Below are 17,909 nucleotides of genomic sequence, written 5' to 3' on the forward strand. Positions count from 1 at the left end.
TTCCCCATATTACTAGAATTCAATATCCATATCAGCTGTCAAGGCCTGTGTCTCACCTCTGAAACTGATGGTCTCTGGCGTCAACACAGGGGCCTTGTCCAACACAGTGTTGACAGCCTCGTCCACCTGGATGATGGGGTACGGGGACTCGCGGGGGCGGTAAGCGATGCTGCTGGCGTCCACCTGGCCTTATTCACATATACAGAACATATCAAGAAATTTTTCAAAGACTAAGGCTGAAACAAGAAAACTTACATCCCCAAGTGTGTTGTTAACCTATATGTTGTATTTGTTATAATTATGCAACACTTATCTCAATGAACTTCTGCTCAGTCTTATGTTAAACTTAACTCGAACTTACTTTTGACATTGTGATGATGTCCATCACCATGGTTAGCATGGCTGTGATGATGGTGATGATCACCATTGCCATGGTGATGATTGTGTCCATGATTGCCATGGTGATGATCGTGACCATTGTTGCCATGGTTATGATCGTGTCCATGGTTGCCATGGTGTCCATGGTTGCCATCGTGCCCATGGTGATGGTGATGATGCTTGTGTCCATGGTGGTGTTTCTCTTGATGGTGATTACCATGGTGATGATGACTGAAATGCTCTTCAGTCTCGACCTATTGGAAGAAATAAGAGTGGTTATTTCTTTATGGTTGCCAGCTCATCACGTCTCAGGATGGGAAGATTTTCTTGCAGGCCAGTCAATGAAGTGCATTGACAAACATAAGTGCAGCATGAACACCACGTACACCAGATTACCATTCCTGTTCCCTGTTCAATTCTACCTTCGCAAGTGGAACACATGATGTCCCAATACATGCTTTTCCTCATCTTCCTGAGGCAAGGAAGTCAACTGACTCTAATAGTCCAGTTTCCTCCCTTGCCGAACTAGGCTGGACTTATGGAGTTCTGTTTTGGCTGGACTAATGAGTCAATGCATAGTCCAATCAAAATCGTGTAACAAAATCGACATCTCATTCGTCATGCAGATTTCGGTCAACTGGCGGATTTGTAAAGCATGTGTACCACCAACTCCGAGTCAACAAATAGTTTCCAATTCCTTTCATGTTTCGAATCAAAGGTGCTCACGTGATTGGATGCACTATGCGAAGTAAGACCCGTTTTATTCCAATATAGATCTTGATTATCGATCAGATCGTCTTGAGATGGAATCGAATTGGTTAATAGGAAGGACAAAGAAGGGACATAGCCCATAGTAGCCACTGGAGGCGCTACGATCAAGCCTAGTAATTCCAGACTGGTTCGGCAAGGGTGGAAACTGGACTTTTATAGTCCGTTAACTCCCTTGCCTCAGGAAGATGGCTTTTTACTGGACTGCATAGTATTACCTGTGTACCTGTAAACTGAAATATGCTTTTCAAACAATACGTATTGCAATATTTATTGTGTTCTTGTAAGTATCGTTATTATTTGTTATTATTTAAACCTACAATCTACACAGAAATTTATTCACAAATGATGTTTCCCTTCGAAACTGATTGTGATTTTTCAAGTTAACTCTGCTGTATCTGTGACAACAAAATGGCAGCGACTGACCATGCCGATTAATATTTACCTTATGATAACAGTATGTGAGGTGAGGTGAGGTGAGGTGAGGTGAAATGGGGTTTAACGTCGCGTCCAAGATTATTGCACTTATATCGCGACGTGCATGCACGTGTGTGGCTGCTTGTACTAGACCGGACTGATGCCGATTTATAGTGCTAGCTCACTGAGATACCATGCTGCAGTTTAACATGAACACCCCACTCAGACACAGTATACGGACTCAGAGCCGACCAGTCCTTGTTTTAGCCCTTTAATGCTGAGCGCCGGACAGGGTAACAACAAGTACCATCTTTTAGCATCTTTTGGTATGACGCGGCCAGGGATCGAACTCCGAACCTTCCGCTCTCCGGGCGGACGATCTACCACTAGACCATGGAGGCGGTCGTTAACAGTATGTAGAGAACAGGATCTACATGTTCACTGTCAAACACTTGAGCTCTCAATAGATCGCAATAGGTATTGCAATACAATTTTTGGCCAATACGCATCCCTAGTTATCATGGTTATTCATGCAGATTTTGATCAAGTTAGTTTAGCAGTTTCTCTTATCTCAGCATGTCACTTTGTTGCTTAATGCTGCACTCAGGTATATGACGATGGTCCGTAAAAGATTGAGTCTGTACCAGACAATCCAGTGACCAACATCATGAGCATCGATCCATGCAATTAGTATACAATGACAAGTCAGCAAGCCTGAGCACCTGATCCCATTAGTCGGGTCTTACGGCAAGCATGGGTTGCTGACCCCCTTGTAAACAACAGGCATTAAAACACCAACAATTACATGATAGTTTGTTAAACAGCTTTTTCTACCCATCATGACAATGTCTGAAATTAAGGTGACGGGTTGGTATGGACAAATAAATGACTGTCATGCCATTTAAGACGAATTATATCTAGTTTGCCTTCCATCAGTACGATTTGGCAGCAAACAGACTACAATGCGTAAAACGTGACCATAATATACTTTTTAATTGATATTTATCAGTTCTGTTTTTCTGACATCTGATACATTGTAATACCAAAAATGGTACACATGCTGAGTGATCCTACTGTGTAATGTTTTTTATGTAATATTTAATAACTGATTTTTACTCCTGTTACACTCTATTTTTTGTTACTTCTAATACACCTATTCATAATTCAAATGATGTCAAAATACACAATTGTGATGAATGGCATAGAGAACCTTGAAAATATAAATGTTTCAATTAATTGCCAGTATTAAAAATTCAGAAATATCGTAATTTGAGTTGTTACCTTTGTTCTCATATTTCAGTATAGAAGCACATAAAGTACTCTGTTTCCAAACCTTATCTTTGACAATCACCATTTTTCATTCTCGTGAATTTTCACAAATGTCAAACCAAGTCGTACCAATTCATCAAGACAATCTTGTCTAGAGGTCATGTATTCCAAGTTAGGGGATTATCCAATCACAAAATCTCAAGTTGCTTTGTCTGCTTGTTTATTAAGTGAGTGAGTGAGTTGAGTTCAATGCCGCTTTAAAAAAGTAACCCAGTTATAGCATGGTGTGTCAGCTTAACGTGGCAAAAAAACAAAACAAGTGATGCAGGTCTCAGACCTATACCACTTTGGTGAAAACCTGGAAATATAAATGTGGTGAACTGGGATTTGAACCTACAAGAATAGGTTCCTTGTGTTTCATTCAACATACACATAGGTGTTGTAAAACATGAACACTCTTACCATGCTTACTGGTACAGTAAGCATTTCACTTCACACTTATTTCAGACAACTGCCACCATGATCATTTTGATTTTGTTCCCAAAAGGTGTACAAGATTATTTATCCTTCCACATGCCTAATCACATTACAGGTATGTCTTTTGAATGCATGCTTTGGTCCAAATCAGTAAGATTACCACAGTATCTAAAAGCAGATGACAGAAACGAACTTAAGATATCCATTTTGGAAACATCTGGAGATCAGCGTCTTACATAATTAATTCAAGATACAAAGTTACGGTTGTTATGTTCCAAATGTTATGCCAACAGTTAAGTAATTCAAGTGGGGAACATAAGAAATGTACCATACGTTTGCGGGGTACATTGAAAATAATAGGAGTCTCAGTCAATCAGAATCCGACATTCATGTTTAAGGTGAGATGAGTGAGTGAATTAGGTTTAATGCCGCCTTTAACATTATTCCAGTTATATCACGGCGTGTCAGCTTAATGTGGGAGGAAACCCTGAAGTGATGCAGTTCATCAGATGTTTACCACTTCGGTGAAACCCACGAGCACAGGTATGGTGCTGATAAACCTAGAAACATAATCAGGGTCTGGGCCACCCATGCCCCCAAGGTCAGAAGATGCATGCTAACTGACAGACTGATGTATGTCTACAACATGGCCAAGAGACCCATGACAAAAGCACACTTGTGTCAAGATAACTGAAGACGATAATCAATATTCAGGTTTTACGCCACAATATACATAATGAGGTGAGGTGAAATGGTGTTAAATGTCACTTTAAAGATTATTTCACACACACATTCCATTCTCCGAGCAAATGCACGTGACTAATTGAATATGAAAACGTCTGAAAAAATCAAACACATGACCAAATATGAAGACAGTATTTAATGTCCAATACATCGAATCAAAACAGTGGCTTTACAATTGAACAGCCAATAAACTTTAACATACAGAGTTTAAGAACTCGTTTATACAGTAAATAATTCATAATGTGGTTGAACTTTTGGAAGCATTTCAGGCTTTTGAGGCAAGTGAGACCGGTGGAACTGTTGGGACACACACACAGCCCCTGCAGTTAACATTGGATGATAGCTCTACATTTGGATTGAAAGCATCTTCCCAAGGCAAGAGTGAGTGAGTGAGTTGGGTTTAACACTGCTTTTAACATTATTCCAGTTATATCACGGCGTGTCAGCTTAATGTGGGAGGAAAGCCCGAAGTGATGCAGGTCTCAGACGTTTACCACTTCGGTGAAACCCACGAGCACGGGTATGGTGTTGACAAACCTAGAAACATAATCGGGGCGAACGGGGATTCGAACCCACAATCATAGGTTTCTGGCGTGTCAAGGGGAAGCAACTCTGCACAGCGAATCGCAGCGCCTTAGACGACTGGGCCACCTGGGCCCCCTTCCAAGGCAAGAGAGTTAACTGAAAATAAAAGTCCAGTTTCCACCCTTGCCGAAATAGGCTGGAATTATGGAGTTACAGTTTGGCTGGACTAACGAGTCTGTGCAAAGTCTAATCAAAATCGCATGCCGAAATTGAAATCTGGTTTGTACAGTCATGCAGATTTAGTCGATTGCAGGATTTGAAAAGCATGTGCACCGCCAACTCGTTGTCAGCAGATATTTTCCAAATCTTTTCATGTTTTTAATCAAGGTACTCACGTTATCTGATGCATTATGCGATGTAAGACCCGTTTTATCACTATATAGATCTTGATTATCGATCAGATCGTCCTGACTGGGCGCCACCATTTTGTGTGAGGCAAACGCTAGTGATACGAGAGGTGGAATCTGATTGGTCTATTGGAGAGGCTTAGTAGGAACATAACTGGTAATACCCACTGGTGGCGCTACGATCGAGCCCAGTTATTCCAGCCTAGTTCGGCAAGGGTGGAAACTGGACTTTTAAAGTCAGTTAACTCTTTTGCCTCGTGAAGATGGATTGAATGAAGCATAAACATAATTCAGTGTTTGATAGCACTTCAAAACTCACAAGGCCAACAACAAGTGATCAATTAACTGTCAAAGATTTCTAACGGTGACATGAAAGGGTGCGTTTATGAGTTGTGTCTTGTGTCATTTTGAACATATTTCAGTTATGCCATGATTGTTAATCAACAACTGTCCTCGGGTAATAGAGATTTGCAACAATTATCATTCTCATACTACAAGTTAGTCCCAATAGACTGTCGTTTAGCAGTCCGGGGACATCTACTGACTAGCCATGCAACATATGCAATCAATTAACTGGAGCACCACAAGCACTATTTAGTGAGGAAACATTTCAAACATATTGTAAAGTGTATAGGGATAATAATTCAGTCAATAGATAGGATAGAGGGCAATTTCTTTTCTCGCTGCAAATAATAATAATAATTAAAAAAAGAAAAGTGTCAAAAGTTGTGGATGAACGTGGTTTTAGCTATACTCAGCAACAAAATGGTGTAAATAATCGTATCTGGGCCAGGCCAACCAGTGGTCAGTAAGGTGAGCATTGATTCAGGGGAAGTGTATCACATAATCTGTTTTAATATCAGGGACATACACTCTCCTGCATGTCTGTATCACAGAGTTAGAGATTCTCATCTGTCAACAATGTTGTTGCGTTGATTGCGTTCTGGAACGGGCCATGACAAATTTGGGAGGAGGGGGGAAATTTTTTTTAAATTTTTTTCGGAAAATACTGGAAACAAATAATTTGGCCTCTGAATGTTCTGTAAAGAATTGTTTGGCTTCTTGAAACAGTGTCTCTTAATAAAATTCCCAGGCCCCCAACAAAGATCAGCGATGCACCTTGGAATCAGCCCACTAGCTATAGTCCCAAGGGGTAGTAGTCTTCATAAGGATGTCTTAGGAGAATATATATGATAGTATAGAGAGCGTGCCGAACAGGCTATCGGTATGAGGAGCTAGTGGGCTCATCATACAAAGTTGGCTAAGTTATCAGGCATGGCAAGTTGTATTAACTCATGGCTACTTGCTTGTGGAGCCATGTACTTATGCAAAGGGGTGGTTGAGCACACCATTGGAGAATACCATTGATGAGCTCCCCACTCCCATCAAATGTGGTACCGTATTCGACGTAATACGCGCCCAGGGCGCTCTCAAAATTAGAAATAAGGGTCTCTTATTGCTTATTAAATGGTATTTTGGTGGAAAAAAACAGAGTTGCCAGATAAATTTCGCGGTTTATGCTGACAGCCTGAAAATGTTTGTATACGACAGATATATTTTCTAGAATTTAATTGCCCATAATTAAGGGTGCACATAACACATGAGTGCGTATTATACAAGAACAAGCATGAAATACTCACATCCCCCGCCATTATGACATGTCGGGTGTGTGCAATGCATTAGCTCCTGTGAACTATGTTCACTTGGCCTTTTTGTAAAGAAATATAGTACGTTTTTCAAGATCTGCTCCGGAAACAAGGACTACCTCCATTTTCAGTCTAAATCAAAGTTGTTGCAATGGAAACTCGAAAAAATAACTTTTAAAAAAAATCCAAAACTATCAAAAGGCACCAGTTCACCACTAAACCTATCTATGTGCCAAGTATGACGAAGAAATATGGTACGGTTTTCAAGATCTGCTCCGGAAACGAGGACTACTGCCATTTTCAGTCTAAATCAAAGTCGTTGCCATGGAAACTAAAAACAAATTGTTTTTAAAAATCCCAAACTATCAAAAGTCACCAGTTAACCACTAGACCTATCCATTTGCCAAGTATGACGAAGAAATATGGTACGGTTTTCAAGATCTGCTCCGGAAATGAGGACTACCACCATTTTCAGTCTAAATAAATGTCGTTGCCATGGAAACTCGAAAAATAATTTATTTTTAAATCCCAAACTATCAAAAGTCACCAGTTAACCACTAGACCTATCTATGTGCCAAGTATGACGAAGAAAAATGGTACGGTTTTCAAGATCTGCTACGGAAATGAGGACTACCGCCATTTTCAGTCTAAATCAAAGTTGTTGCCATGGAAACTCGAAAAATAACTTTTTTAAAAATCATAAACTATCAAAAGGCACCAGTTCACCACTAGATCTATCTATGTGCCAAGTTTGGTGAAGAAATATGGTACGGTTTTCAAGATCTGCTCCGGCAACCAAATGTGACGGACGGACGGACGGACGGAAGGACGGCCGGACAGCACCCATTCCTATATCCCCCTTCCACTTCATGGCTGGGGATAATAAATAAGTCTTGCGTACATTGATCAATTTGAATGGGTGCTAATTGGGATTGTTCACTTGCCAATAAATTAACAAATATCACAGTGGGCGGTTATTAGAGCGGGGCGGTTATTACGTCGAATACGGTATTTGAATTTCTAAAAATAAAACAAAAGACATAAAAAAAAAAAACTGTCCTCAAAACATGTTGGACAAACCATAGTTTCTACCCTAAGGGCAAGGTGGCATTCTTCAGTTAAAGAGATTATTATGTTTACCGTACTATAGGAACAATAGTCTGATTGCTAATATCTTTTAATGTAAATGATGTATTAATATCAGATGCTGTGGTCCAAAACATACAGGGTCCATCTGGCAATTCAGGTGAAACTTCAATATTACAATTTACATTAAGCTCATAAGAAAAACAATAGAGTAATACATAGTTGGTTTCCCACACAAAAGAACGTCCTCGACATGCTCATACCAACAGTGTCAGAAATACTGAAGTGTCCAACAGGAAGGCTTGCAGGAGTATATACCAACTGTGCCAGCCTATACTTACATGACATCTTGTTCACCATCCGATATATATCATGATACTTTCATGTGCTCTTATCTGTCGTGCAAAAGCCATCCTTTTCAAAAACAGGATGGCCAAATACCTGTCACATTGACAATTTACATTTGGCAGTGTCTAGTATTGCACAATGGATGAAAATAGTTATGTTTTCATGACTAATCTTCACAATTTGTGTTTGGTGTAACATTAGAAAGGCAAACATTTAAGGTTAGAATCGATATTTTTCACTTAGTGTGCGACTGTGATCGATACTTGTATCAAGAAGTAAAATATTGTGATACACTGATGCAATGGTGTATCGTCCCACTACTATCTAACAGTGTCTGAAATTATGAAGGGAGTCTGGGTCTTTCAGGTTCGATGCTACGTTATTTTCATCTAAGGACTCTCTTCATCTTTAATTCTCAACAATAAAGGCTCCTTGATTTTGATTCTTAATTTCGAACATTCAACCGAAATGTGTCAGTCCTTCCTACTTATTGAGGTTTGAATGTAGCCAGAAACAATGCTCCAAGATCACTACACCCCGCCACATCTTGGTCGGAGCTGCTCTGGTCCGGTCCTGACATGTCGACACCCTCCCCCGAGGGTGCATATATATACCCAGTCTGTGCACTACTGGAGGAAATCTGGAGAACCATGTCATTATGGGCTACGGAGGGGTTACCCGAAACACTCTGATTGGTCAGTATTGCAGACGACGTGTTCTCATTGGCTGGCACATTCCTTGTGTAAGATAAATAAACATTACCAGCTGGATCGGTCATTTTGAAACATGTCAAAGAGGGAACCATGTTGGACTCATCCAAGCCCACAGCATCTGACACTGCTTGGAAGCCTTTGAATGCTGGGACACATGGCATGGAACTAGACTCTACATTATCCTTGTCTTCTTCTTCTTCATCATCATCATCATCATCTTCATCAACATTGATCACTTCCTCCCCATCCTGATCCCCTTCAAACTCTTCTCCCTCAATGTCAACACACTCAGCCCCCTCCCCACCAGATCCATCCTCACCATCATCTTTAACTGATTCAAAGCCGTCTAAACTGTTATCACGGCAGTTATAGTTCCTCTGTTTCCGTCTCTTCTTCATACTGGACACAAAGCGGCAGATCTTTCTTTTTGACGGGACTACCGGCAAGTCGACAGCAACAGGCTTCTTTGACAGCACTTCCTGTATTTGAGAGGAGCTCGTCTTCTTGGTGGCCACGGTTGCGAGGATGACATCACGTGTGTCTTCGTTGATTCGCTGCTGGTTCTGTTTAGGTGGCTCCCACAAGATGTTGGACTCGAGAGGGACGTGACTCCCACTGATGTGAACCCGCCACTTGGCTGTATCACTGAGGAACATCTTCAGGTTTACAAGCAGCCTGCAGTTATGGCGGTCTTGCTTGTGGGTCTTCCCTTTACAGCCTGCAACAAAATTACCAAAAACACTTCAACGGACACAAATGTCAAATATATTGGCGCACAGACAGGCAATCTGAAATGTTTAATGTTAAACGAGTTAAAAATAAATCCAGGAAACAGTTGATTCATAATATTCATCATTTTTGACAATTATAGAGGTACTAGTACTGTATATATATTGTATTGAGTGTAAGGTCCCCTTGTGATGCTTATTGATAAATTTTAAAAAAGGGACAATGAAAAAGATCCCTGGACTTCAATCCATAATTTCAAACACCGTGGATAAACAAAATGATAAAGGTAATGCAGAACAGGGTTTTAATTCAGAGCATGAACCATAATGATTTAAGGTGCACATGCATGCATAACTAGTTTACTTTAGAGTCAAGAAAACAAATCAAAAATCCAAATCTTGCCATACTATACATAATTGCTCATACATTTGTGAAATCATCTACCATTGTTTGTTGTTATAACACTCTCAGCAATATTCCAGCTATTTGATGTCAAACAGTAAATAAACAGTTCTGGACCAGACAATTCAATGACTGATATTGTGTGCAATGATCCATGTTATTGGAGTACAAGGACCTGCTATCAACCAAGTCACTAAGTCTGACCACCTAACCCATTTGGTCGCACGTTACAACCAGCACAAGTTGCTGGGGACCAATTTACAAAGTAACTTCCTGACAACAAGCAACAGCTCACCATTAACACACTTGCCATATCCCCCACAGCTGCGGCGACAGTTGCCGTGTCCCGGGCACCACATGTACCAGTTGACCACGTACTCGTCCCGAGACAGACGCTTCTCCACCCTCTTCTTCTTCTCCATCCCCGCCTCCGTTAGTTCGAAGTGGTCGTCAAGACGGTTTCTGTCATGTATGTGAGTTCCTCGCTGCCAGCTTCCCACATCCACTGCCAATGTCTCTCTCCTCATCTTCACAAGGTTGCGTTTCACATCACGCTTGCCTTTGTTCAAATATATGCCTCGGATAGCTGGATGAGTACGTAAAAAGGTTTTTACCGTCAAACCCACATCTACATTAGTAACTTCCCCATCATCTGCACTCTTGTGGAGCTTGGCACGTAGGATTGGCTCCTCTGAATTAGTTGTGTTTGACTGAACACTGCCTAAAGTCGGTCGAACGCGTTCAGCCTCTTCATTAAATTCATACACATCCCCATGTTTATCACAAATACCAACACCATGTCTGATAAGCCTGTTTGCTGGCTGAGACCTCAACTCAGGTATTGTTAATATCTCAGGTACGTCAGAACACTGGATTTCTGATGCTGATTCCGGTCGAAGTACTGGTGCTTTACAAGCAAGAACTGCATCACTGGAATCAACAAAACTGCCTTGCAACTGAAACAGCTCAGTGATGTCTTTGGTCTGTTTGTCAAAGGACTGCTGAGGGACGTGACTCTGATTGGGCACCATGGCGATGATTGTCAGCGGCTCCTCAGTAAGGTTGGAGTTGGACTGATCCGTGTGGAAGCAAAGCTGGGTGAATTCCTCTGGTTGGGAGTTCTCTCCCTTACTTAGAGGCTCGGCATGATGGGTTTCATCAGTGATGGTTCGTGTTTGACAGTTAGAGCCAGGAGGCAGGGGTGCTGCTACGGTTGATTCCGGTATGATTGGAGTGGAGTCGAGGGAATCAAATGAAACCGTTCCAGGAAAGTCGGTGTCCATGACAGGATCAGAAATATCTGGCGCCGGATTAAGACTCTCAACTGAATTGTCCATACTTTCATCCGAGGTGTGCTAAACACAGGAAACGGGTTTTATATACAACACAGAAATACACTGGCACATGCTGCACTTGGAGTTTTCAGACATAAATCTTAAATGGGCACCATGATTGCAAAAATTGTCATCATGGCTTCATCATGAGGACATTCACCTTGTTTGGTGCATGAGTTCAGTGTTATCTATTTTTTATGTATAACAATCTTGCATAGAATGATTATCTTAATCATATAGTGTCTCAGATTCACAAATTGCATTTATTTCAGTATCTTGCCCTATAACGGAAATGGACAGGAAACTACAATCACCGCCACCAATTCAGTATTGGGTCAACAATCTATACAGATTTTTAATAAACATGATTTGGAAGAAAAAAATGTTTTGGGGAATGACATGTTATATGGTTACTTCCCTTCCCTAATGGCCGACTTTGAACACTTTCGTCATTACTGAAATTATTTACTGGGCCCTCCTGAACATCTGAATTTATCCTGCATGCAAAATTTGGGATCAGTGATTCAACCAAGGTCACTGATGAAGACATTAATTAGTAAAGAACAACAAAAATAATGCCATGCAGGGACAGCAGGAAAGGATGCATCAAACGCAAAGACAACAAAAACTGAATCGCATGAGATATATTTATCATAAAATGAAATACAGAAGCTGAAGATGGGTCTGGACAGTAGTTTCCTCCCAGGTGTTAGTAGACAAAATCAACAACGACCAACATGTAAACATGGTAACCATAGCACGCTGGCTAAAATGGACACACTTGCATTCTGCTTTATAAGTGTTTCTATGGAGCCAAGCAGACAACAATATTTTCATTGATTTTTTTCTAGGAAACAAGTTTTCCTAAAGTGATCTGGTCTTGTATATAAGCTGGGATTTAGGCAGGAAATTCCACTTATTTTAGCATCCCAAAATATATTCTACTTTTAACACACGGCACATTGTTTTGGGAGACAGTGCAAGTGGCTTGTAGTTTCGTTGTTTAGACAAACAGGACAACAATCTGTTAACATACTTTTCTGTGACGGACCAGGGATTATCAATACCTGCTTAGAGCAAGTAGAGGACGGAAGTAAACGTCAAATAATATTCCCAAATAGGAATTAAAACGTTCCCAATTCACGTCTGATCTATCCTGATCTATGTGATGGCTTATCAGGTTTTACAAATATCAGGACAAATAAGGAGAAGAGGCTTTAATGCTTAGTTATGCATTATGTATAACACTAATATACAATGTCAGGAGACTTCGGAGACAAACAAAAAGGAACTTTAAACAAATCGCAATTTTGAACAAAAGCAATAATTTTGTACCCAATTTGCTTGCCAGGAGCACTTAGGTTGGAATCCTAGATAAACACTTGCAGACATTAATTTGCCTTATAGGTCCTTTTGTTTTTTTGTTGTTTAACGTCTCGAGGAACGATGTCACACAAGCAGACATTTAACCATCACTACCCATTTCAGTCTTGTCAATACACCATGCGTTGAATACACCTCACCCTTAAATACATATGGCTGCTATATAGAGAATCTCACCAGAGTGTCTTTTGATATCAAACATATCAATATGAGTTGATAAGGTTAAAAAATCCAAGGCTCAAAGGACATGAAGGTAAGATTCATTTATCATCCAAAATCATTCTTCCAACGTTTTCAGTTTGTAAACTGTAAATTAAATTATAAACACTGTCATGGGCATAAAAAGCACCCCTAACCAGATTCAGTGTTGGAAAGATTAGTGATGTCCCTGATTGGGATGTCATGGTAACCGATGCATCACAATTGACAAGAGAGAAGTATTGCCATTTTTGCACAGTAAACTGAGCACTCATTGTTCTGGGTACTTGCTTGCTTCCCTCTCACTGGATATTATTTTGTTTAATATGTTGGTTCAAGACATAGCAGCCTCATGTAGTCATTGGTGAAGGAGGAACGTAGTGTATACAAAACATGACATATTGACAAAGGATCTCTTACAACGAGCATGAGGTACTGTGACCCCCTGAGGTTGGTTGACGTGACGTGACGTGACGTGCGTGACATACCTGAATCTGCCCAGGTTCGTTGGAGCGGATGCCCTCCTCTTGAAGGTCAGAATGTGTTGACCTCACACTCTCTCTTGAGCCCTGCAGCTGGTCAATAGCATGGGAAACACCCACCGCTGCAAACCGGAAACATTCCTGCGTGGAAAACAAATATTTCAAATAAAACTGCATGATGAACTATCGATGAATCATGTTTGTTTATAATTTGGGGGTCAGGAAAGTTAATGCATTTGTGTTTGTTGTGTAACGCCTAAGCCAGTAAATAATTTATCCTGGACCAGACAATCCAGTGATCCATGCTGTCAGGGTACAATGACATGTCACAAACCAAGTCACCGAGCTGGACACACCGATCCATCAAGTCGCTTCTTGAGACCAGCATTTGTTCCTGGGTACAAATCACAGCGGAAATGGATGCGTGAAATTGAATGTGTCTGTCTAGTTAAACCAGATCATGCCCGACAACAATTGCCATTGTTTCATCTTTTTCACATCTTGCCTAGGTGAATGACGTGACACAAAGGGCATCAGAAAAATTTGCAGATAGTGTCCGGAATACTGTATTCTTGTCGAAACATGTGGTCCAAGCTCCACAAATTCATAAAATTCATAAGCTCCACAATACATTATGAACTGTACTGCAGTAAGACAATCAATGATGATGACAATGTGGTGTTTTGAGTTCCGAGGAAATATCGGTATACATGCAATTAGTTCTTTGTAGAATGTGTCATGTGACACATCACACATCCAAGTGTTGGTTCACAAGTTAGGATATTTTAATCATAAATATGCAATATTATCTGTAATTAATAAGCCACGTCTGCTGTTACTGCACTAGGCAGTGTCCTGAGCAGTTTATTGTCCTCAGTGATAAGACTTGCAGGAGTAGTATCACACCCATGTTGGTTGGTTGGTTTGTTGTTTAATGCCGCACTCAGCAATATTCCAGCCATATGGCGTGGGTCGGTAAATAATCGAGCCTGGACCAGACAATCTAGTGATTGATATCATGAACATCGAACCATGCAATTGGGATCGATGACATGCATCAACCAAGTCAGCGAGCCTGACCACCCGATCCCCTTAGTCGCCTTTTACGACAATGTACATCTGTTTATATCGAGGACTGGCCTTTCAACAACATAACAATTAGGCAGTGATTTTAAGGGTCGAGTTTGGGGATAGCCTACATTGCAGATCAACTAAAACCCTTCAACATACACTACTGTCAGCTCCTATCACGAGTATGTTTTACTGGGGGCCGATTCTAACCAAGAATCCCATCTCATCATCAACATGATCAATGTAACGAACTGCCAGCTCCAGACAGCCATAACAGTGTTACATGGAGTTACATGATCCACCTACCTCTGACCCTTTGGTGCTGCCAGGAAGGTTGATGATGAGAGTACTCTTCCGGATTCCACAAGTCAACCTGAAACACATCTCATGGAATGATGAAGAGGCCACAGTCACCATGGTATCATATCTGTTTCAAAACAGCTTTGACTTCAAAGAAAAGGTTAGATGGGTGGGTGAGTATGGTTTTACGCCGCTTTTAGCAATATTCCAGCAATATCACGGCGGGGGACACCAGAAATGGGCTTCACACATTGTACCCATGTCGGGAATCGAACCCGGGTCTTCGGCGTTACGAGCGAACGCTTGAACCACTAGGCTACCCGACCGCCCCTAGAAAAGGTTAGAGGTGACATATAGTATTTGTACCTGGCCTCAACATGATCAAGGATTTCATTAACACATTGTACCCATAAACAGTCAGTGACTTTATCACGAGTGTGAGGTGACATGGGGTTTGACGTCACATCCAAGATTATTGCACTTATATAGCTGCATGTACTGGTCTGGACAGGGACCTGCTCTCCAGGCAGCAGTCTAACACAAGACCACGGAGGCGGTGTCACGTGTTCAAAAACATGTCTAATATCTAGGCTAAGCATGGCTTATCATGATGAGTATGGGCTGCTAAGAAAAATGAGTGAGTGCGAGTGTGGGTGTGTGAGTTGAACAGTACTTCCATTTCATGACGAACTTTGTTCTGAAACTATCAATATTTCTAGAAATTAATTTCTAAAAACCATATTGTGACAGGTCTTAGTGTTGTCAGTTGTACTGGTTTTTTGTAGTTCTTGTTGAAACTCTGAAATATTCCAGCTTTATTATGTTTATGACCGTGGCCTGGATCAGACAATCTAATGATTGATATTGGATGCAACGTTCCAAGCCATCAGGGTAAGAAGACTCTTACGACAAGAACAGATTGCCGAGGACTTATTCTAATCCGGAATGCCTTAGCTGTCAACAGGCAGGTAGGGGTGAAATGATACAGCAAGGTCACGATACAATACGTATCACAATACATAGATCACGATACGATACGTATCACAATACACATATTTACGTCAAAAGCGTGGAAACTTCTTGACTTTTAATATTTCAGACAGGTTCAAAGGGAAAAGCTACCGTAGACACATTTCCGTAGCGGCAATTTGTATTATCAAACTTGAAATGCTAATTACTATATATATTGCAATATTTGACTGACAAGAACGCTGGGTTGGGGGTGGGTGGGGGAGGCAGCAGTACTAAGTATTTCATTATAGCAAATTTATTGCCTTGTGCCAAAATAGAAACAAAACGTATTGTGGATGGTATCATGGCATGAAAACTCACGATGCACCGATGTATCATTTCACCCCTTCAGGCAGGTGAGTTACTATTAATGACTCTTGTTGATACAGATAAAGTCCCCTCACCTGGACAGCATGGCCAGCGGTGTTATGTTGAGAGAGCCGGTTAACATGGCCACAGTGATTCCCAGAGCATCGCGATCCAACACGGCCTTCGTAGCCTGAAGAGAAACATCAATGTACAATATACAAAAGTTAAGTAGGGTCTTGGGCGGATGTCAGGATGTGTCAGCTAGATGTGGCAGGAAAGCTGAAATCATGTAGACATTTACCAGCTTTGTGAAATCACTAGCCTAGGTTGGTGCTGACTAACCTAGAAACTAGGGTATTCTGGCATGACTTACGGACATAACTCTGCACCGCGAATGGCGGCACCCAAGAGGTGTGGACCATTCATGCCTAGAACAACACAGAATCAAGAGACACAGTGTGGCTGCTCAGAACCCTTAAACTCAGCTTCAGCAGCAGGCAAATTAGTTAAACAGACGTTTGTAATTGGGAACTGTTCACAAAATATTACACTAGTTCACTGGTATATTTACATTGTAGACATTCACAGGGACCTGGGGCCCTATTCTGGCCTGGTTACACACAGGGAGACAAGCATGAGGACCTGGGGACCTATTCAGGCCTGGTTACACACAGGGAGACAAGCATGAGGTATTGGGGACCTATTCTGGCCCGTAATCCCCACAGGATGTCAACTTTCAAGTGTTTGTGAAGAGTGATGAACCTTACCTCTGGCGTGACATCGCGTGCAGTGAAGCCGGTGCCACCTGTAGACAGGATTAGGTCCAGCTTCATGTTGTCCGCCCAGTCAATGAGGAGACCCTGGTTCAAGTAACAGAGTTAGTTGTACTACTGGAAGCACAGTGAATGCATAACAAGAGCAGATTAATGCAGAGCATCCACATGAAGATTTGCCTGCGACCCGTTATTAAGCAGACAGTAGTGCTGGAGCGATTCATTCATTAATCAGTTAATCAATCAATCTGGAACGTCAAAACTATTATCAATCTGCTGAAGTGTATAATTGATACAGATCATCATGTAAAATCAAATATATAATCATGATAATCAGAACTGCAGTTTACTGGATGCATCTCTTACAGTCCCTGTGAATTCAGAGTGTTACACAAATACAAATACCAATTAATAATTTCATACTTTAAAGTTTACAGTTTCTTTCATGCTGATTGGTTGAATGGGTAGTCACGTGACCTGATATTTGGAGGACACACAACTGTGAACGGACAGAAAAAGTTTCCCCGAATTCTCGATTGGTGTTTACAATCCACTTGTTTTACTATTTTCTTTTTAATCCCTGCATTTATCAGGAATATAATTAATTTAGTAAGTTTGGAGGTTCACACAGTTTAACTAGTGCTTTTAAATCGTTCACACTTCAATGAACCCATCCAAACTGACGTTCAATTCATAAATAACTCTGATTTCCAACTACATGAACAATATCGTATTCGATGTAATAAGCGCCCCGCTCTAATAAGCACCTCACAGTGACATTTGCTGATATATTGGCTGGTGAACAATTCCAATTAGCACCCCTTCTGATTGATCAATGTACACAAGACTAATTTATTCGCGTATAATAAGCACTCATGTGTTATATGCACCCTTAAATATGGGCAATTAAATTCTGGAAAAATATATCTGTCGTACATAAAAATTTCAGGCTGTCAGCATAACCATGAAATTTAACTTTCAACTGTTTTTTTCACCAAAATAATATTCTAATAAGAGCCCCCTATTTCTCATTTTGAGAGCACCCTGGGTGTTTATTACATCGAAAACGGTAGTCAAAGCGTTTTTAACTGACTACTATCAGCATGATTCGTCATGAGATAACATGCCTGCAATAGTCA

General features: G+C 40.9%; 1 protein-coding gene across 2 annotated transcripts in view; it reads right to left on the minus strand.

Moving 5' to 3' along the window:
* The window catches only part of LOC139442212 (gephyrin-like), a 33,812-nt gene that overhangs the window by 9,197 nt on the left and 6,706 nt on the right, over positions 1 to 17,909 (minus strand). The window contains exons 4-9 of one of the 2 annotated variants that reach the window (XM_071222996.1): positions 16,765 to 16,857; positions 16,093 to 16,187; positions 14,684 to 14,750; positions 13,313 to 13,447; positions 362 to 632; positions 57 to 188 (exon numbers count right to left, since the gene is read on the minus strand). In XM_071222996.1, coding sequence (XP_071079097.1) covers positions 57 to 188; positions 362 to 632; positions 13,313 to 13,447; positions 14,684 to 14,750; positions 16,093 to 16,187; positions 16,765 to 16,857 — 793 coding nt within the window. Of the gene's footprint in view, positions 1 to 56; positions 189 to 361; positions 633 to 4,212; positions 9,497 to 10,204; positions 11,265 to 13,312; positions 13,448 to 14,683; positions 14,751 to 16,092; positions 16,188 to 16,764; positions 16,858 to 17,909 lie in introns of those variants that run through there. The other variant, XM_071222995.1, reaches the window with a different exon arrangement.

Source organism: Haliotis cracherodii, unplaced genomic scaffold (assembly GCF_022045235.1).
Source record: "Haliotis cracherodii isolate W230 unplaced genomic scaffold, xgHalCrac1.p SCAF_5, whole genome shotgun sequence".
NCBI lineage: Eukaryota > Metazoa > Mollusca > Gastropoda > Lepetellida > Haliotidae > Haliotis > Haliotis cracherodii.